Source organism: Oncorhynchus nerka, linkage group LG6 (genome assembly GCF_034236695.1).
Source record: "Oncorhynchus nerka isolate Pitt River linkage group LG6, Oner_Uvic_2.0, whole genome shotgun sequence".
In the NCBI taxonomy this organism is placed as follows: domain Eukaryota; kingdom Metazoa; phylum Chordata; class Actinopteri; order Salmoniformes; family Salmonidae; genus Oncorhynchus; species Oncorhynchus nerka.
The window spans coordinates 82,367,783-82,389,416 of NC_088401.1; the positions used below are offsets into that span (position 1 = coordinate 82,367,783).

At 42.1% G+C, this 21,634-nt stretch overlaps 2 protein-coding genes across 4 annotated transcripts; one reads left to right on the plus strand and one right to left on the minus strand.

Annotated features, from left to right (window-relative positions):
- Positions 1-7,366: 7,366 nt before the first annotated feature.
- On the minus strand, positions 7,367-14,046 carry LOC115120489 (serine/threonine-protein phosphatase 2A catalytic subunit alpha isoform-like). Its single transcript, XM_029649432.2, has 7 exons — positions 13,599-14,046; positions 12,833-13,042; positions 11,894-12,067; positions 10,916-11,005; positions 9,943-10,104; positions 9,623-9,741; positions 7,367-9,406 (listed from the first exon to the last, which is right to left on the minus strand). Exons 1-7 carry the CDS (start codon positions 13,698-13,700, stop codon positions 9,334-9,336), a joined length of 930 nt encoding a protein of 309 aa, XP_029505292.1. The 5' UTR covers positions 13,701-14,046; the 3' UTR covers positions 7,367-9,333.
- A 746-nt stretch (positions 14,047-14,792) lies between these two features.
- Positions 14,793-20,548, plus strand: LOC115120488 (UPF0461 protein C5orf24 homolog). Of its 3 annotated transcripts, none has more exons than XM_029649430.2 (4): positions 14,793-15,043; positions 16,284-16,370; positions 16,628-16,675; positions 18,685-20,548. In XM_029649430.2, exons 1-4 carry the CDS (start codon positions 15,011-15,013, stop codon positions 19,387-19,389), a joined length of 873 nt encoding a protein of 290 aa, XP_029505290.1. In that variant the 5' UTR covers positions 14,793-15,010; the 3' UTR covers positions 19,390-20,548. The 3 variants fall into 3 exon arrangements, with proteins under 3 accessions (XP_029505290.1, XP_029505289.1, XP_029505291.1); XM_029649429.2 differs by having other exon boundaries at positions 14,798-14,903; XM_029649431.2 differs by lacking the exons at positions 14,793-15,043; positions 16,284-16,370; positions 16,628-16,675 and adding an exon at positions 17,297-18,296.
- Positions 20,549-21,634: the final 1,086 nt, after the last annotated feature.

Sequence of the window (21,634 nt, forward strand, 5' to 3'; positions counted from 1 at the left end):
CAGCACCAACAGGCGCAGCAGTAGGGCCGTAGTTCCTTTCACAATAAATGCCCAACATGAAATCGATGCAAATAAACAGGACAAAATATCAATATCTCGATTTTTACAGGAGTCCAAATCATATAAATGTAAAATATTCTTGCTCTATACCCAAAAATGTTCATGGCCAGGTTTATCATAATTTAAAAGTCAATGATAGTTCATTGTTTCTCAGACAAGGACTTTTATTTGCAAATATTTTTAGGGTAGTCGCTAGTGTTTGGTTATGTGTGCTAACTTCACCTTACTATTTTTGCGGAACAGATAGATAATTGATGACAATAGCATGTACTTAACCAGGCAAGTCAGTTAAGATCACATTCTTATTTACAATGACCGCCTACCCCGGACGACGCTGGGCCAATTGTGCGCAGCCCTATGGGACTCCCAATCAAGGACGGTTGTGATACAGCCTGGAATCAAACCTGGGACTGTAGTGACCACTCTTGCACTGAGATGCAGTGCCTTAGACCGCTCCACTCGGGAGCCCCAATACAACTTTGAAAGATATCAGCTTTATTCCTTTTGTATTGTCTAGTTCTGGGCCTATCTCCATACGCTTTCGTTAAAGAATATCAGGAAGCAGAATCACTGCATTATGCGCATCATCAGCAGACTCCCTATATTTGAAGCAATATAAACGTACACTGATTATTCAAGACTGGGGCTTGCTCCTTTGTAGAAGAGGAAACATTACAAAGCCAACAAAAAGCGTTTACACAAGCATCCCAATTCTGATATTTTCCACAAAATTGTCATTTTACCAAGCACGTCAGATCTTTTCACATCAGGTCTTTTCAAGAGCTGATCTGATTAGTCAAAATACCAATTCGTTTTTTAAAAAAGATCAGAATTGGGCTGCCTGTCTAAACGCCGCCTTATATGGCCCTTAACGGTCTGATATGGTTTGATGGAGTGCATGGCAGCGTATATAGCTTGGCTTGTAATTGAAATTGCCATGTATGTTGCTTTCACTTTTGCCCCAGATAACGGGGGAGGGGTAAATATTCAACATCAAGGGCAGCGGAAGGAAAGCTGGTTTTCCAATAGTCAGCTCTTTTAACACAAACCTAATGGATTGAACTGTTGTATATCAGTTGTAGGCTGCTGTACACTGGGCCTTTGATTTTACAAAATACAAATTAAATGGAACCATAGAGAAACATTAACTAACATATTTTCAATCATATGTCAAATTCACTCTAATAAACCTATCCAAATTTGAACTTATCCACGCAATCTTTGCAGCCATTCATATCATAGGCCTGAGTCTGGACTAGTGAACGTGATAGGGTAGTAGTAGGAGGTAACTAGCCCCCTTAAGAACAATGTCTATTTGCTGACACAAAAAAAGGAACATTTGGAAAGGAACTTGGTCGTGGATAAAGGTCATGCTTAGGCGAATAAACTATAAAAGGAAATCATTTTTTTTGTTGTTATTTAATGAAATATTGTTTTTAGAAAAGGTGCGTTTTTTTAAGTACCAGGGTAATCTCAGCAGTCTTTAAAATTACACTCAGGAGCAAAAGATGTTCAATAGTTGTTTTTAATAATAAACAAAACATATTACTTAGAATATAATAGTGAAATGGATTATAAATAAGAACATTAAATAACATTGGAGTATAACATCAAATAACAATAACTTAACTAATTAATTCAGCGTAACATTGATGTGGCAACTTTCTTATCCTCTGCTATTGCACAATTCTAATTTGTACATACAGTGGGGCAAAAAAGTAGCAATTATTAGGAAAATGGAAGACATACAAGACCACTGATAATCTCCCTCGATCTGGGGCTCCACGCAAGATCTCACCCCGTGAGGTCAAAATGATCACAAGAACGGTGAGCAAAAAAAAAACGCCGCCAGGGATTCACCTGGTTGACAGGTAAAAACACATTCATAACCATAAACCTAAAAATAAACCAAGTGTTATAGACATTGTTCTCTCTAAACAAGAGTATTATTTAGCTTAAGGCTTTCCTACTTGTATATTTTAAAAAACAAGTATAGATCTCACTTTATTGGAATATATCTACAACTTGATCAACTTACCACAAAATAGTTTTGTTGAAATATCTCCAAAGGTTGTGATGTCATAGAGGACATTTTTGTTGAGCAAGAGCAGTGGCAGCTAGGGAAGTGGTGGGGAAATAATTTGGTGACATCTTGTGGAATTACAGGGGGGTGGGTGGTCAGTTACCCCTTAGTACCCTACAGTGCAAACAATAAAGCAAGGTATGAATATAGGGACATTTACTACCATCTAGTGGTCTGTTTTGGGAGCACAGGTGACTCATTCTCACTCAGAAGTAGGACAAAGCGTCAGCTGGTTGGTTAGTCATTGCTAATAGAGGTGACATTGGACTCTAGCGCAGGGTTTCACAAAGTCGGTCCTGGGGGGCTTGTACTCGATGAATTAAGTTCTCTAATTAGTAAAGAAATCCCCTCACCTGGTAGGTCTAGGTAAGGAAATCCCCTCACCTGGTAGGTCTAGGTAAGGAAATCCCCTCACCTGGTAGGTCTAGGTAAGGAAATCCCCTCACCTAGTAGGTCTAGGTAAGGAAATCCCCTCACCTGGTAGGTCTTAGTAAGGAACTCCCCTCACCTGGTTGTCTAGGTCTTAGTAAAGATCTCCCCTCACCTGGTTGTCTGGGTCTTAGTAAGGAACTCCCCTTACCTGGTTGTCTGGGTCTTAGTAAGGAACTCCCCTCACCTGGTTGTCTGGGTCTTAGTAAAGAACTCCCCTCACCTGGTAGGTCTTAGTAAGGAACTGCATTGTTTGCTGTTTGGGGTTTTAGGCTGGGTTTCACCACTGAGATAGCTGATGTACTATATAAATACATTTGATTTGATTTGATTAGTAAGGAACTCCCCTTACCTGGTTGTCTAGGTCTTAGTAAGGAACTCCCCTCACCTGGTTGTCTGGGTCTTAGTAAAGAACTCCCCTCACCTGGTTGTCTAGGTCTTAGTATATAACTCCCCTCGCCTGGTAGGTCTTAGTAAAGAACTCCCCTCACCTGGTAGGTCTTAGTAAAGAACTCCCTGCTTTTACACCTCACCTGTTTGGGGTTATAGGCTGGGTTTCTGTAAAGATTTGAGATATCACCTGATGTCTGGGCTATATAAAACTTTGATTTGTTTGGGTTTAGTAAGGAACTCCCCTCACCTGGTTGTCTGTGTCTTAGTAAAGAACTCCCCACCTGGTTGTCTGGGTCTTAGTAAATAACTCCCCTCACCTGGTTGTCTAGGTCTTAGTAAAGAACTCCCCTCACCTGGTTGTCTGGGTCTTAGTAAAGAACTCCCCTCACCTGGTTGTCTAGGTCTTAGTATAGAACTCCCCTCGCCTGGTAGGTCTTAGTAAAGAACTCCCCTCACCTGGTTGTCTGGGTCTTAGTAAAGATCTCCCCTCACCTGGTTGTCTGGGTCTTAGTAAGGAACTCCCCTTACCTGGTTGTCTGGGTCTTAGTAAGGAACTCCCCTCACCTGGTTGTCTGGGTCTTAGTAAAGAACTCCCCTCACCTGGTTGTCTGGGTCTTAGTAAGGAACTCCCCTCACCTGGTAGGTCTTAGTAAAGAACTCCCCTCACCTGGTTGTCTGGGTCTTAGTAAAGAACTCCCCTCACCTGGTTGGTCTTAGTAAAGAACTCCCCTCACCTGGTAGGTCTTAGTAAAGAACTCCCCTCACCTGGTTGTCTGGGTCTTAGTAAAGAACTCCCCTCACCTGGTTGTCTGGGTCTTAGTAAAGAACTCCCCTTACCTGGTTGTCTGGGTCTTAGTAAAGAACTCCCCTCACCTGGTTGTCTGGGTCTTAGTAAAGAACTCCCCTCACCTGGTTGTCTGGGTCTTAGTAAAGAACTCCCCTCACCTGGTTGTCTGGGTCTTAGTAAAGAACTCCCCTCACCTGGTTGTCTGGGTCTTAGTAAAGAACTCCCTCACCTGGTTGTCTGGGTCTTAGTAAAGAACTCCCCTCACCTGGTTGTCTGGGTCTTAGTAAAGAACTCCCCTCACCTGGTTGTCTGGGTCTTAGTAAAGAACTCCCCTCACCTGGTTGTCTGGGTCTTAGTAAATAACTCCCCTCACCTGGTTGTCTGGGTCTTAGTAAAGAACTCCCCTCACCTGGTTGTCTGGGTCTTAGTAAAGAACTCCCCTCACCTGGTTGTCTCACCTGGTCTTAGTAAATAACTCCCCTCACCTGGTTGTCTGGGTCTTAGTAAAGAACTCCCCTCACCTGGTTGTCTGTCTTAGTAAGGAACTCCCCTCGCCTGGTTGTCTGGGTCTTAGTAAGGAACTCCCCTCACCTGGTTGTCTGGGTCTTAGTAAAGAACTCCCCTCACCTGGTTGTCTGGGTCTTAGTAAATAACTCCCCTCACCTGGTTGTCTGGGTCTTAGTAAATAACTCCCCTCACCTGGTTGTCTGGGTCTTAGTAAAGAACTCCCCTCACCTGGTTGTCTGGGTCTTAGTAAAGAACTCCCCTCACCTGGTTGTCTGGGTCTTAGTAAGGAACTCCCTCACCTGGTTGTCTGGGTCTTAGTAAGGAACTCCCTCACCTGGTTGTCTGGGTCTTAGTAAATAACTCCCTCACCTGGTTGTCTGGGTCTTAGTAAATAACTCCCCTCACCTGGTTGTCTGGGTCTTAGTAAAGAACTCCCCTCACCTGGTTGTCTGGTCTTAGTAAGGAACTCCCTCACCTGGTTGTCTGGGTCTTAGTAAAGAACTCCCCTCACCTGTTGTCTGGGTCTTAGTAAAGAACTCCCCTCACCTGGTTGTCTGGGTCTTAGTAAAGAACTCCCCTCACCTGGTTGTCTAGGTCTTAGTAAAGAACTCCCCTCACCTGGTTGTCTGGGTCTTAGTAAAGAACTCCCCTCACCTGGTTGTCTGGGTCTTAGTAAATAACTCCCCTCACCTGGTTGTCTGGGTCTTGGTAAGGATCTCCCCTCACCTGGTTGTCTGGGTCTTCGCAAGGAACTCCCCTCACCTGGTTGTCTAGGTCTTAGTAAGGAACTCCCCTCACCTGGTTGTCTGGGTCTTAGTAAAGAACTCCCCTCACCTGGTAGGTCTTAGTAAATAACTCCCCTCACCTGGTTGTCTATATCTTAGTAAAGAACTCCCCTCACCTGGTTGTCTGGGTCTTAGTAAAGAACTCCCCTCACCTGGTTGTCTAGGTCTTAGTAAATAACTCCCCTCACCTGGTAGGTCTTAGTAAATAACTCCCCTCACCTGGTTGTCTGGGTCTTAGTAAAGATCTCCCCTCACCTGGTTGTCTGGGTCTTAGTAAGGAACTCCCCTCACCTGGTTGTCTAGGTCTTAGTAAGGAACTCCCCTCACCTGGTTGTCTGGGTCTTAGTAAGGAACTCCCCTCACCTGGTTGTCTGGGTCTTAGTAAGGAACTCCCCTCACCTGGTTGTCTAGGTCTTAGTAAGGAACTCCCCTCACCTGGTTGTCTGGGTCTTAGGAAGGAACTCCCCTCACCTGGTTGTCTAGGTCTTAGTAAGGAACTCCCCTCACCTGGTTGTCTAGGTCTTAGTAAGGAACTCCTCTCACCTGGTTGTCTGGGTCTTGGTAAATAACTCCCCTCACCTGGTTGTCTGGGTCTTAGTAAATAACTCCCCTCACCTGGTTGTCTGGGTCTTAGTAAGGAACTCCCCTTACCTGGGTCTTAGTAAGGATCTCCCCTCACCTGGTTGTCTAGGTCTTAGTAAGGAACTCCCCTCACCTGGTTGTCTGGGTCTTAGTAAAGAACTCCCCTCACCTGGTAGGTCTTAGTAAATAACTCCCCTCACCTGGTTGTCTATATCTTAGTAAAGAACTCCCCTAACCTGGTTGTCTGGGTCTTAGGAAAGAACTCCCCTCACCTGGTTGTCTAGGTCTTAGTAAATAACTCCCCTCACCTGGTAGGTCTTAGTAAATAACTCCCCTCACCTGGTTGTCTGGGTCTTAGTAAAGATCTCCCCTCACCTGGTTGTCTGGGTCTTAGTAAGGAACTCCCCTCACCTGGTTGTCTGGGTCTTAGTAAGGAACTCCCCTCACCTGGTTGTCTGGGTCTTAGTAAGGAACTCCCCTCACCTGGATGTCTGGGACTCAGTAAGGAACTCCCCTCACCTGGTTGTCTAGGTCTTAGTAAGGAACTCCCCTCACCTGGTTGTCTAGGTCTTAGTAAGGAACTCCCCTCACCTGGTTGTCTAGGTCTTAGTAAGGAACTCCCCTCACCTGGTTGTCTAGGTCTTAGTAAGGAACTCCCCTCACCTGGTTGTCTAGGTCTTAGTAAGGAACTCCCTCACCTGGTTGTCTGGGTCTTAGTAAGGAACTCCCTCACCTGGTTGTCTAGGTCTTAGTAAGGAACTCCCCTCACCTGGTTGTCTAGGTCTTAGTAAGGAACTCCCCTCACCTGGTTGTCTAGGTCTTAGTAAGGAACTCCCCTCACCTGGTTGTCTAGGTCTTAGTAAGGAACTCCCCTCACCTGGTTGTCTGGGTCTTAGTAAGGAACTCCCCTCACCTGGTTGTCTGGGTCTTAGTAAGGAACTCCCCTCACCTGGTTGTCTAGTTCTTAGTAAGGAACTCCCCTTACCTGGTTGTCTGGGTCTTAATTGAAAGGAAAAAAACAAAATATCACAGACAATGAGTTTGACACCCCTGCTCTAGTGTCTAGGCATATGTCTGTCCTTATATACCTGGGACATACATGTTCAATACAACTGGGAACTCAGGACAAAAAAACAAGCTCCATCTGTCAAAAATCCTTTTGAATATGAATCCAACTCGAAATTCCAAGTCGGAAACTCGGGCATCTTTCTATCACTAACGTAATCATTTGACCTTGTCAACCCCCCGCCAACCCAAGCATTTCGCTACACTCACATGAACACCTGCTAACCATGTGTACGTGACAAATAAAATTTGATCAAGGGGCAACGTCATTCTGAAAGTCAAAGGTCACACTTGCCTCTGTGCCACGCAGAGCGCCTAAGAACCATACAGGACAAAGCAACAAGGGCAACGTCATTCTGAAAGTCAAAGGTCACACTTGCCTCTGCGCCACGCAGAGCGCCTAAGAACCACAGGACAAAGCAACAAGGGCAACGTCATTCTGAAAGTCAAAGGTCACACTTGCCTCTGTGCCACGCAGAGCGCCTAAGAACCATACAGGACAAAGCAACAAGGGCAACGTCATTCTGAAAGTCAAAGGTCACACTTGCCTCTGCGCCACGCAGAGCGCCTAAGAACCACAGGACAAAGCAACAAGGGCAACGTCATTCTGAAAGTCAAAGGTCACACTTGCCTCTGCGCCACGCAGAGCGCCTAAGAACCACAGGACAAAGCAACAAAGGAACAAGTTCAATCTTTATTATATAGCGGAGGCTGCAAAACAGAAAGGTATCTATAACAAGGGATGTCATTTTGTACAGGTGTTCCTCTGAAATAGGTTTTACTCAACTAATGGACAGGTGAGTGATAGAAAAGGTATTTGCTGGGGGTGAAATATACACTGCATTCAGAAAGTATTCAGACCCCTTAACCTTTTCCACATTTTGTTACGTTACAGCCTTATTTTAAAATTGATTTCCTCCAGACATCCTGCTTGGCATTCAGGCCAAAGAGTTCAATCTTGGTTTCATCAGACCAGAGAATCTTGATTCTCATGGTCTAAGGAGACCTTTAGGTGCATTTGGAAAACTCATGTGCCATTTATTGAGAAATGGCTTCCAGCCGGCCACTCTACCATAAATATCTGATTGGTGGACTGCTGCAGAGATGGTGGTCCTTCTGGAAGGATCTCCCATCTACACAGAGGAACTCTAGAGCTCTGTCAGAGTGACCATCGGGTTCTTGGTCACCTTCCTGACCAAAGCCCTTCTCCCCCGATTGCTCATTTTGCCATTGGCGGCCAGCTCTAGGAAGTCTCGGTGGTTCCAAACTTCTTCCATTTAAGAATGATGGAGGCCACGGTGTTCTTGGGAACCTTCAATGCAACAGAAATTGTTGGTACCCTTCCCCAGATCTGTGCCTTGACACAATCCGGGGCGGCAGGGTGGCCTAGTGGTTAGATCGTTGGACTAGTAACCAAAAGGTTGCATGTTCACATCCCCAAGCTGACAAGGTACAAATGTCGTTCTGCCCCTGAACAGGCAGTTCTTAGGCGGTCATTGAAAATAAGATTTTGTTCTTAACTGACTTGCCTAGTTAAATAAAGGTAAAATAAAAATCCTATCTTGGAGCTTTAGGACAATTCCTTAGACCTCATGGCTTGGTTTTTGCTCTGACGTCAACTGTGGGACCTTAGACAGCTGTGTGCCTTTCCATAATGTCCAATCAATTGAATTTACCACAGGTTGACTCCCAAGTTTTAGAAACATCTCAAGGATGTTCAATGAAAACAGGATGCACCTGAACTCAACTTCAAGCCTCATAGCAAAGGGTTTGACTACTTACTTATAAGAACTTTTTTTTTTAAACATTTGCAAACATTTCTAAAAACATTTTTTCACTTTGTCATTATGCGGTATTGTGTGTAGATTGATGAGGAAGAAAATATATTTAATCCATTTTAGAATAAGGATGTAATGTAACAAAATGTGGAAAAAGTCAAGGGGTCTGAATACTTTCTGAACGCAGTGTAAAACAGAATGCTGTAGTTTGTCAGTGTCATGATAAACATTAAATACAAAAGTGCAAAGAGAAAGAAGAATTCAATTCCATCCAGCGCCAAACCAAGTCTGAAAACAATGATTTAAAATTCACACACACAAAAAAAGCCATTGAATTTCTGTTAGAAAAATGTTCACAACATAACATGTTTGTTTACTGCAACCTTCCAGTTTGAGGCCATGCTGATTTAGGTTTACCAAAACTTTTCTATACTATAATTATGTTCCTACCACAAGGGTTACATTTAAGCCTTAATCTCAGCAGATTTATTAATTCAAAGCACATCTTTTTCCTGACAAAACCAGCAGGTACTATGAGACTGTCTGCTTCCAAAATGGCACCCTATTACTATATAGTACACGGTAATCTTTACAATGAAGAATCATTTTCAGAGATAAATATAACATCATGCACAGAGAGAGAAGGAACTGGTTCCATGGACTGGGGTGGGTGTCGGTTGTGTGGTCTTCTTTAAAGATAAATGTGACATTTTTTTCCATTTTGCATTTTGTGAAATTGTGGCACACATTTTGGTCCATGGATTGATGGATGCTTACTTTGTCACAACTCTATACCGATGCTCCCTTCTCCCACTTCTTCACTAAGAAGAATCTAGAGCAATACTTCACAGGCATTGGGATCTTTTACAGGAAGTAGTCAGGAGTGCGGCGGGTCACATGAGGTTCACCTCTGCGAGGGGCGGGGTCGAACTGAAGGCTGGAATAGAAACACAGACAGTCACACATCTGATACGAGGCCTTGGAGCGACGTTCCATCTAATAGAGGGTTCGCTTCATTTCATCAATCAAGATAAGAAAAGGAAGCTTGCTAACTCATTTATCTACTCGTAACGATTTCCAATGTACGGAGTTTAACAATAAAGCTAAAGTAAAGAATTGTCAACAGGAATTTTATTCTGAAGTGGATACTTACAAGGAGTACTTGAGCGTGTCATCCAGCTCCATGATGGCGGCCTGGTTTCCACAGCGATAGCAGTAATTGGGTGCACTGAAGATAGTCACTACGTTACGGTCATGGCACCAGTTATAACCCTGTCAAAAACAAACACTCAGGAAACCAGAGGTACATCATGGCACCAGTTATAACCCTGTCAAAAACAAACACTCAGGAAACCAGAGGTACATCTAGGAACAAGACAATAAATTTTTTTTAAAAAGGAATTCATGCAAATACAAAAGAATGTCTGCATTTTAGTATAAAAATACATACATTTTCAGTACTTAAAAACATACCTCCATGACCAGCTGGTGAGCTCTGGAGACCAGGGTGAGTCCGTTAGCATGGTTGAAGGTCTCCGAGATGTCCTGTCCAAAGGTGTAGCCGGCACCGCGGGGAGAAATGCCCCAGCCGCCACGGTCATCAGGGTCTGACCACAGCAGGTCACACATCGGACCCTGGGGGAAGGAGACGGTGGCCATGTTAGTAAGGTCAACAATACAGCGAACACCACATGATGTGAATAAGGTGGCCATATTGGTGAGGTCAGGCTGCAACACAGAGTCACCACATGATTTTATCAAAGGTGTTTGCTGAGCGCATACTACAACTGTGAGATGAGTAGTGACTGGTTGGCCAGAAGTCCATGGAACAGATTAAACATCTGCTATACAATGTCAGGGCTTACAGACTCCAGTGGTTCAATATCCACACTATGAAGATGCTTAACAACTGGAAACGCATCACTCTACATGAACTGAACAAAGCAGGGATCTCCTGGCGAGAGGCAAAAGCTGTCACACAGAAGTGTTTAAGTCAAGTTAGTCAATATTATGAAACAACATATTGGACATGTATTCTAACTAGCATGGTAGTATGAGGACTGGACATTGTTTCTAGGAACATATTGGACATGTTCATGTTCACAACATACTGGACATGTTCACAACATACTGGACATGTTCACAACATATTGGACATGTATTCTAACTAGCATGGTAGTATGAAGATTGGACATTGTTTCTAGGAACATACTGGACATGTTCACAACATATTGGACATGTTCACAACATACTGGACATGTTCACAACATACTGGACATGTATTCTAACTAGCATGGTAGTATGAGGATTGGACATTGTTTCTAGGAACATACTGGACATGTTCACAACATACTGGACATGTTCACAACATATTGGACATGTATTCTAACTAGCATGGTAGTATGAGGATTGGACGTCGTTTCTAGGAACGTGGAAGTGAGCTGACCTCATGAGGAACTTCCTGTAAGCGATCCAACGCTCTGATGTGTTCCAGTGTGTCTATAGAGGGGGACAGTCCACCGTGGAGACAGAAGATCTGCAGAGGGACAACAAGTCAGGACATTTCTAAATGTGTTCCAACTAATCAAATCATTAAGGCTTAAAATACCATCTAACACCGTGTTGGGTTGTAGATGTTTTTATTTTTACACTCTGTATTGTACAGCACATTGCTGCTGAATTGCATGGTTATGTAATAACAGTAGTGATCAAGGAAGAGACCTCTTTCCAACCACGGAGCATGAATTGAGGAGCAAACTGAAGGAGAGGAGATTCAAAAACACAGACAAACAATTTTTGCTAAAAGTAGAACCAATGAGTTACGGCTTTTAGCCTTCATCGTGGTTTTTGACTAAGGTCAAAATCCGAAAAATAGTTGGTTCCATTTGTAAAAAAGAAAGAAAAGAAAAGCTTTTTATTGAATTCCATTGTCCTCCATGTTGCTGAATCTCCTCTCCTTCAGAACAGTGATCCTAATAGTACATGAGTTTTATATAGCGCTCTTCAAGGACCCAATCAAAAGACACTTATGTAATGCTTCTACTAATAAATAAATATGTAATACGTTGGGCAACGCGACCAAATTCACATAGAAGTGTGAGTTATAGAGCTGTCTTTCTCATTGAAACGAAGCCTAAGAAGTGGTAGATCTGTTCTGTGTGCATTATTTCTACGCTTCCCGGTCTTAAATTTCATCTGTGTGCCTTTTACAACAATTGGTACCCTTCCCCAACAAAAAAAAAAAAACTATTTTTGGTTATGGAAAATATATTTCACAGTACTTTAGACGGTACGATGATTCTCTACACAATGACTGCTGGTATTGTTACATAAACTGAAATTAAGCAAACTGTTAGAATTTTTTGCAACCATGAAATGGCAGAGTGATTTCTGCATAATGCACCTGTAACCACTAATATCTCACCTGGTTATCTACCAGGGCAGTGAGGGGCAGGTAGTCAAATAAGTCTGTGAAGTACTTCCAGACGTTGGCGTTTCCGTATTTCCTTAAACACTCGTCGTAGAAGCCGTACACCTGGGTGATCTGTCTGCTCTCGTGGTTCCCTCGGAGGATTGTGATTCGCTCACGGTACCTCACCTGAAAAACAAATGATTAATATCTCTGGATAGGACAAAATGCGCATAACAAGACATTACATTCACAGTGACTGCACCTTCTGTTCTCGCGTCAACCAGACATGGTTTAAGGTTGACGACGACATTTACAGTAGCAGCCAGTGAATCTTATCCTGTGTTATATCAGTAGGCTGTCCTCCCTGTAGACCTATTGGCCTCCACTATCAGTTTGAGTTTTAACCTGGTTGCAGTTTTTCCCTGTGCAAAATACATCAACTAAACAATATCAGAAAGGAATCAGCCGAAGCTATTATAGAATACACTCTAAAACAGGAATGGGCAACTGGCAGGCCACAGGCATTTTGTAGGGCCCGTGTATCAATAGGAACTCAGTCAGGGTCTCAATTTACTGTTGAGAATTAGAATTGATAAGCTTCAATAAATATTGTGGTCGTGCATCAGCAGTTTCTCTCGTTATGTGTCACTAACAGTCACTCAATTAGTCCATGCAAGCTAAAAATGTTTAGATTGGTAAGTTAGCCTAGTCGGCGATCTAAACTTGTGTTAATCATGGCCTGACACAGACCAGGGGCCCCAATAGATTTTGCAAACATTTCTGTCCACCCTATGGCAAAATTGCATGAAATTACTTAATTAGATGAACTCCTTTTGAGTCGTCAGGCAATTCCACTGCAGCCCCTCATGATGCATTTAGATTTATATGGGGGGGCCACCCACCCCCATTAAAGTTGCCCTTTCCTGCTCTAAAACATTTGTCTATGTTTACCTTGAGAGATACTAGGAGGCTGACTGTCTCTACAGAGTAGTAGCCCCTGTCCACATAGTCTCCCATGAAGAGGTAGTTGGTGTCCGGAGACTTCCCTCCGATTTTAAACAGCTCCACCAAGTCATGGAACTGTCCGTGGACATCTCCGCACACCGTGACCGGACATCTCACCTCCTGTACATTAGACTCCTTCGTCAGAATCTCTTTGGCCTGGGAAAGAAATGAGACATAAGAGTTTGGGGTTAGGAATTTAAACAAGAGGGTGGGAGAAATAGGGGATACAAAGGGGAAGAGCGGGAGTTCGGGTCTGTGTATGTTATTTCTTGTTTTGAGTACTTTATTTATAAAATGCATGCATATTTTTAAGCTCTAGCTATATACGGTAGTTGATACCCAAGGGGCACAATTGGAAATTCAACTGCAACAAGCCAGAACGGAGCGTAAGAACAAACTGAAATTTCCAAACACATTCATATAAAGAATACAACATCAACGCTATTCAGTCAACGCATGTCAGCCAACCCCACAGTGGATGCAATGGCTATAGACTCCGCCGCCATTTTCAGAATAATGTAACTAGTAACTAACTAACTAGTAACGAACTAGTAACTAACTAGCAGTAACAAACCATAGCCGGTGGGGAAATTAACCGTGCTCGGACCAAATAACAATTTAAGAGAGTTGCTTAAACATAGCAAATATTAGCTAAGCTAATTTGCCGGCTAAGGGCTTGCAAGATCATACGAATTAAACGGGTTAAAATTACCTTCTCGCAAAGGGCTTTGACTTGATTTTCCGAGAGCTGTTTGCATTCGCCGAGTTGCTCAATCCACCCATCCAATTCCTTAGTGAATGACTTGTCGTCCATGTCTGGTTTTATATTTCAGCGAGCAAACTCCCTAGTTATAGGTTACCTATTGAAAACTAGTTTAGTTAATGCGTTCTCGTCATTCGCACTCTTTTTGCTTTCGTCGAAAATGAATGTACGAGCTAGCTAGGTCACCGACACCTGCTTTAAATTGGTTCAACCCCTCCTTACTAGCTAGCTACTCGTTAAAAAAATAAGCGCTGCATGCGCCTCGATATCCTGTTTATCTGAAATAGCTAAAGAAATGCGTGGAACAGCCGCAGTTGCAGAAAACTGGCTCTGTATGAAATTCCGAGGACCCAACCCTGCTTCTTCACCGAGCAACAATCAATGAGAGAGTTTTATTACACTGGCCCGAGATGAACGGGGAAACGCTCCCTCACAACATCAGGCGAAAGCGGGGAGGGAGGAGCGCAATACTCAAATCAAACATTACTCTGCGTCTCTCTGTCAGGTTGTCAACAAGGCAGCATGGTGCATCGCCCAGTAACATCTCTTTTCCATAAAAGAAATGTTTGAATTTTCAAACTAGGATTGGGAAGGCAGATAAATCGTTTTTCTTAATCACTTTTGCATGAGGAAACAGAATCCAACTCATCCCTCCACCACGTGTTTAATTACGTCACTTTTGTTTTGAGCCGACAACGCCGACGGCCAGAGCTGGGCACCTGGCTCACGCTAAACAAATGCAATCACTTTTCACCCGATTCAAATTTCTCACGCCGGGGTAACCCGAGTCAGACAAACGAAACCCCCCGGTATATTGCTGCGTTTACGTCATTGGCCGACGTACCTCACCCGTCCCCATCATCTGGGCTTTACTCCCACCGTGTGGTTGCGAATGGGAACTTCAATGTGATCTCGTTATTAAAATAATTCATCTATCACAATAAATACCATGAATATTGTGGATAATAGTGTGAATAGGTCTATTGCTATTCAAATGCATATGCAGGTTATCAAGCTGAAATAAATGGTATAAAAACTATATATAATAATTCACAGTGAATAAATACAACGGACTGGCAGGATGCAAAAGCAACTATCCAGAATTTAAAGCGGCTCCTAATGTTTAAGACACACGCATGCGCATTGAGTTTCACCCTAGTCAGCAGTATGAGAAATGGTCCATGCAATCGTGATTCCTCTCCTCGTCCCAACTCCGAGGTTACTCCATTGAATTTGAAATTTAAAATGGTTAAGGTAAGATTTGAGGTTATGGTTAAGGTTAGGGAACTGTAGTAGGGGTTAAGGTTAGGGTTTAGGGTAGCGACGTCCCACGGTACCCGGGTAGCACTACCCAGGATAAAATGGCAGCACCTTTGAGGCAAGGAGGACAGCAGGTAAGACATTCAATATTTAACGTTTATTTTCTGTTGTGAAATAACATATAGTTAACTGAACCTCTTCACCTAAACCCTAGCTACATCGTCACTTTGAAATCGGTACAGCTCGCGTCCACGATGACTTATGTTTTGACCAGTCATTAGATTTGACAGACCTGTCTGATACCATAACAGTAACAAAACTAGTTGAATTAATGATCAAGCTTGATACAATGTAGCAACCAGTGTTAGGGAAGCTACTCTGAAAATTTACTTTACTAAGCTACCAATTACTTCGAACTGGAATAAGTTAAGTTACACTAAAGTTACCCATAAGAAAAATATAGTTTACTTATATATATACATATTAAATAGTTTATAAGTGACTTTGAAAATGTATTTCACTACATCCAAACTACTTCGTGAAAAATTATCATATCTAAAATGTAATTGACTACAATTTGCAAGAATATTATCACTCAAAAGTCAGATGTTAACAGAAAGTGTAATTCAGCCTATTAAACACAAAAACGATGTTTCAAGTGTTGGGAAGGTCTGGTGCCGAAAACACCACTACATGGCAAACAAAATATGAACTACTGAAGTACTACAGTACTAATATTTGAATTTAGTTAAACGACCACCAAGATACTGCAAAATGTAAGGAAATTACTCGTTGAACTATTTGTAGTTCACTACTCCCCAACACTGGTAACAACCAACACATCTACACTTAATGGGGTTCTACTCCCCAACACTGGTAACAACCAACACATCTACACTTAATGGGTTTCTACTCCCCAACACTGGTAACAACCAACACATCTACACTTAATGGGTTTCTACTCCCCAACACTGGTAACAACCAACACATCTACACTTAATGGGTTTCTACTCTCCAACACTGGTAACAACCAACACATCTACACTTAATGGGTTTCTACTCCCCAACACTGGTAACAACCAACACATCTACACTTAATGGGTTTCTACTCTCCAACACTGGTAACAACCAACACATCTACACTTAATGGGTTTCTACTCTCCAACACTGGTAACAACCAACACATCTACACTTAATGGGTTTCTACTCCCCAACACTGGTAACAACCAACACATCTACACTTAATGGGTTTCTACTCCTAGTTTCTCAGTCAAATGTAATTGACATATTTTATATTTACAGGGCTTTTGATCATTTGCAGATGAATGATTTGCATGTATTTGACATTTTCTTAATCCTGTGTCTCTTTCCCAGCCTCTGGATGCTGCTAACCTCAAAGACCTGAGAGTTGCTCTGAATGGCTTCTTGGTCAAAGGAGAGACGCTCAAGCTGGAGACTAAGGTAGGAACTAGGAACTCTCAGAGGAGGCTACTGAAAAGCTAATACTAAATATACATAACACCAAGCCACAGTGGATGAAAGAATAATGGAATCACAGTCCACCTACAGAATCAGAAACATTGACATTTTAGGGGTTACATTACTTGTTACTCCTGACTAAAATCCTCACCATAAAGTCTGTGAAATATAGTGATTATGAGCTGGTTTGTACATGCTGCTTCAAGTCTGAATGTCTTCTCTGTTCTCTCTCTACCCAGTCTGACCCCCTCCATCCTGGGTGGAATGACAGTCAGCGTCAGGGACAAGTATGTGGACATGTTTACCAAGATACAGAAACGGACCAAGATCATTAGGGAGCCCTAATAACTGGCATAGGTTGTGTCCCAAATTACACCATACTCCCTACCATATGTAGAGCTATTAAGGGCTACGAGACCAGGCTGAGGGAATAGGGTGCCATTTGGGGGTATTGTTTTGTTGTTGTTTTAAACGTTTTGCTTAATCAACTGGACCTAAGTCCTGTGAACTCAATAGGAAATGAATGACTAGTGGAACAATGTTACTGGGAAATGCCTTGCCTATGTGTATTATTGCTTCCCAGCTTCAAACTCAACAGTACAACGTATTACAGTAAATGTAGTCTTTCTGTTGTCATGTTTGGTGACAGCTGATGGTGACAGCTAGTCTTACACATAACCAAAAAAACATTACAGACAAAAAACTTTACAATTGACATACACTACATGTTCATGTTTTTAAATGTATCTATCAGTTCCACATACATGTCAGTTCATACACACAACATGTAGCTCATATTAAATATGATGTATTATTTTTTTTTAAACACTGGATTTCTCTGTTTTTTTGTGTTTATTTATAGCCAGAGCGAAGCTAGTTGATTTGTAGCTTCGTTATGCTTTTGCGAGGCTAGTAGGCTCGTAAAAAGCCAAAGTGAGGCTAGTTGATTTGCGGATGCAGTCAAATAAATGTGTATAGAAAATATTTGTTTACAGTTTCACAGAGGCAAACTACTGTTTGACAATCAGACAGTGAAGAACTAGCGATGCGACTGAAATGTGAATATGTATGAAACTGTACACAAAAACTGATGTGAGTTCTGTAAATTAGATCGCTTTCCCACTAACGTCAGGTCAAATGTAGTTATATTACACGGTTTAGTAGATCAAGCTAGTTTTTTTATCCTGTACTTAATGTTTGTCTTTGTTATACTACCACCTACTGAAAGTACAGTATTGATTAACCTCTGTTTATAAAGGTTCCCACTAGTTACCACAGCCGCAAAGTAAAAATTACCTATATCGTAAAATGTTATGAAAACACAAATTTGCTTTTTGGTCTTAATATAAGGTTACGGTTAGGCATAAGGTTAGCAGTGTAGTTAATGTTAGGTTTAATGTTAAGGTTTACATTTTAAGACGAGACGTAGAAATGGGCGGGGTTTATGACTGGCTGTCACTCGTGACGACCGTTTCTAAAACTGTTTCAAAACTGTTACCTCATTTCCCGGACACAATGTCCACAATTTCAAAACAAAGATTACAAATAAAATACACAATATCCTATATTCTTGATCGAAATATGTCCGGATTACATGCCATGTTTTTATTATAGTAAATGTCTTTATAGGGCTGCTAGGTTTCCTTAAAGTCTGGCGCGCCTGCGCTTTGAGCCCCTCCTATTTTATAAAAGAAAGAAACCAGAGGAAAATGGCTGCCTTTCTCACTTAAACCTCTGTCCTTAGAAGAAGAAATAAATATCAAATACCCGGCGCATAATGTCATCCAGGATCAAGTTCATATCCATGGAATATAAAGGCGTAGAATACATGCGTTTTTAGGATGTTATGGAATGGAAAATCGGTTTCATATTTAACCCTTTGCATTCTATGATCCGCCTACAAATGAGGTTTGTGGTTTTTTAATGTTCTCAAAATGTACTCGCAAATGCAGCAGTTTTATTCGTGGTATTTCGTTGTAGTAGCGCCCATTGCCCCATTTATACGGCTGTTGTATTATTGGGTTGTAAACGCATAATAGCGAGACACTACGTTGCGTATTGTATTAACACCGCCGATATGGTTTTGAAACAATAGCCTGTTCTAATTAATAATGTTGGACAAGATGTTTGCGCATAGAATAGATACTTTATAACATATGCATTACATAGTGATGTGCATCACCAACTTAGGTTCTTATTGTGTGTGTGTGTTTATGTGCATGCTCATAAGTTTGTGTCACACATACCAATTCAATGACTCTAAACCTGCTTCCCTTTCATTTGTACCCCTCAACAGAAAATGATGCACCAAGTCACTGGCAGCAGCAATGACTATTGCATGAGTGGCCTTGCAGAGGAATGTCAACACCCAACCACCCACTTTGACTTATGTAGCTCGCAATCCAACAAATTCTACCCTTCGCCTCCACCCCCTACTCTACAGCTGCCCCACCCAAACTTGCACAAGCCCATGCCCTGTCAAATGCAACAAGAGACCCAGAATGAGTTCCACCCTCAGACAGTGAGGATCCGAGGGCCCAGTGAAGCTCCAACTGGGACAGAGAGCTCCAAGAAAAAGAAAGGAGGCGTCGTCAAGTCTGGCCGTAGAGGGAGACCCTCGGGGACCACGAAGTCAGCCGGTTACCGGACAAGCACTGGGCGTCCGTTGGGGACCACGAAAGCTGCGGGGTTCAAGACCAGTCCCGGCAGGCCTCTGGGTACGACCAAAGCGGCAGGCTACAAGGTTAGTCCTGGCAGGCCTCCTGGTAGCATCAAGACTCTGGCTCGGCTCAAGAAACTGGAGTACGGGAGCTGTGATGGTACCAAGAAACTAGGCTTCAGTAACTGCGTCGGCGGAGCCAAGAAACTGGACTATGCCAGCTGTGATGGTACCAAGAAATTGGACTATGCCAGCTTCGAAGTGGCACCTTTCCCTTACAACCTGATGCAGAAACGAGGCTTGCGTGAGCCTACTGGCAAAGTGGAGGAACCTAACGAGTAGTTATGCCTGCGTCTCTCTATTGCCTGGAAATCATATTTGAGTGCTTGTCCTAAAGGGTGTTGATGACCAGCAGGGACTCATGTAGCCAAAATATTGGTTGACTTTTGGATATGTCTGGCACTGGTTACTAACGAATGGCTCCTCCTCTCTTCATTGCACTCTGCTGATATTGTCACCATGTAATCTGTCCCTATCCAAAGACTGAAATCGCTCTTTTTTTCAATAAGTTTGTTATCTTATTTTACAGAAATTGCATGATAAAGCATATAATAAATACAATCAATATACTTTAGCTAAACAGGAATGAGAAATAGCCTACTATTCGTCATAATCTAGTCAAATGCTCGCTGTCTGGAGAAGGGTTGATGTTTTGTTTAAATGTTTAAATATCTGACTTTCATTCATCTGTTTATTTTATGCTCTGATATAATGTGCTTTTATCATTAGTAGTTTGCTTGTCCTCCTGATGTTTTCCACATTGAAAATGCATCTGAGTAGAAAACAACACAAAACACACTAGCAAAACATGAATCTTAGTAGGAAACAACACAAAACACACTAGCAAAACATGAATCTTAAGCATCTCCCAGAGTGCGTGTGGCAGTGTTTGTGTCTTTTTGTGTTGTATGGTATAACATATTTTTTATTTGTATTTATACATAGCATATTTATACACAGGATTTCATGCAATATAACATTGTTACAACATGTTTTTTGAAATTGTGCTTGAACTTTTGGGCCTCCCGAGTGGCACAGCGGTCTAAGGCACTCCACCACAGTGCTAGAGGCGTCACTTCAGACCCGAGTTCGATCCCGGGCTGTATCACAACCGGCTGTGATTGGGAGTCCCATAGGGTGGTGCACAATTGGCCCAGCGTCGTCCAAGTTAGGGGAGATTTTGGCCGGGGTAGGCCGTCATTGTAAATAAGAATTTGTTCTTAACGGACTTGCCTAGTTAAATAAAGATTACAAAAAATAAAAAATAAACTGACACGAACACAGTGCATCTGAAAACATCTCATAATACTTATTTGACGACAAAGGAATTGTTATTTCTAACTCTTTGTGAATATTAATGGTTTTGTCTTCTCAATGTACTGTATTATTCTTTGTTCTCACAAGTTAACTATCAATTGATTAAAGCAAACCCAGAATGGTGTTGAGTAGGAACTATCATTTTAACCAACGGAGAAAATGCTTTATGGTGGATTATGTGTAACGATAAGATAGTTTTATGTATGTATGACCAAAAATGAAAGCGAAATGGTCATTCCAAAATGATATTGTCTTGACTGTCACTGATATTTTAATAGTGTAGTGTATTAACAACAGTGTAGATCATTTCCATTTGTAAAGTGCAGACAAAACTCTGTATTTTATCATATCAAGGGGTCCAGGTCCCCCTATGAGCCAGTGGACTCCACCTTTATAAAACACTGATTGCATGTCCAACCACTCTAAAATAAATATAAGAAATACTGTTTATACCTGATATTCGCATCCTAGAATAGTATCGTGTCTTACATAGGCCTAGAATTACATATGGCCTGTGTTGTGAAATCTCATAGAACTGAGAAACCAATATTGAATGAGGGAAAAAAAGAACAACACCTTTAAATATAATTTCAACATAAAAACATTGGGCCACTTCGAGAGAAAAAAAATCTAAACTAATTTTCCTATTTTTGTCCTCTGACATTGAATGTTCATTCTCTTCGCCCTACGTTCTGAGTGACGGCCTCATAAGGCTACAAATCTACAGATTGGTCATCAATGAAGAGCAGCCGAGGCAAATATCCTATCAGGTAATATGATTAATTAGAATTGGCTATAAAATAATGTCTGTAGCCTATTTGACAACTGTCATTTCGATGTACCAGTGATGGGTATTGTGCGAAGCGAGTTTATTACAGTGGCAGTAGGGCACGAAGTATGGCGAGCCTTTTGTGTGGCCACTATGCAAGGCGTATTCTTCTCTTTATTAAAGGCTGTGTGGCCACTATGCAAGGCGTATTCTTCTCTTTATTAAAGGCTGTGTGGCCACTATGCAAGGCGTATTCTTCTCTTTATTAAAGGCTGTGTGGCCACTATGCAAGGCGTATTCTTCTCTTTATTAAAGGCTGTGTGGCCACTATGCAAGGCGTATTCTTCTTTATTAAAGGCTTTATTAAAGGCTGTGTGTGCCACTATGCAAGGCGTATTCTTCTCTTTTATTAAAGGCTGTGTGGCCACTATGCAAGGCGTA

What these genes read in the sequence shown, in the direction of transcription:
- LOC115120489 (XM_029649432.2), bottom strand. Translation starts at nt 13,700, where the DNA reads ATGGACGACAAGTCATTCACTAAGGAATTGGATGGGTGGATTGAGCAA. An exon ending in TACAGGAAGTTCCTCATGAG is followed by an intron (nt 10,105 to 10,915) that starts GTCAGCTCACTT and finishes TCCTTCCCCCAG; the next exon opens with GGTCCGATGTGTGACCTGCT. An exon ending in GACACGCTCAAGTACTCCTT is followed by an intron (nt 9,407 to 9,622) that starts GTAAGTATCCAC and finishes TTTCTATTCCAG; the next exon opens with CCTTCAGTTCGACCCCGCCC.
- LOC115120488 (XM_029649429.2), top strand. Translation starts at nt 14,817, where the DNA reads ATGAGAAATGGTCCATGCAATCGTGATTCCTCTCCTCGTCCCAACTCC. An exon ending in CGCTCAAGCTGGAGACTAAG is followed by an intron (nt 16,371 to 16,627) that starts GTAGGAACTAGG and finishes CTCTCTACCCAG; the next exon opens with TCTGACCCCCTCCATCCTGG. An exon ending in ACAGTCAGCGTCAGGGACAA is followed by an intron (nt 16,676 to 18,684) that starts GTATGTGGACAT and finishes ACCCCTCAACAG; the next exon opens with AAAATGATGCACCAAGTCAC.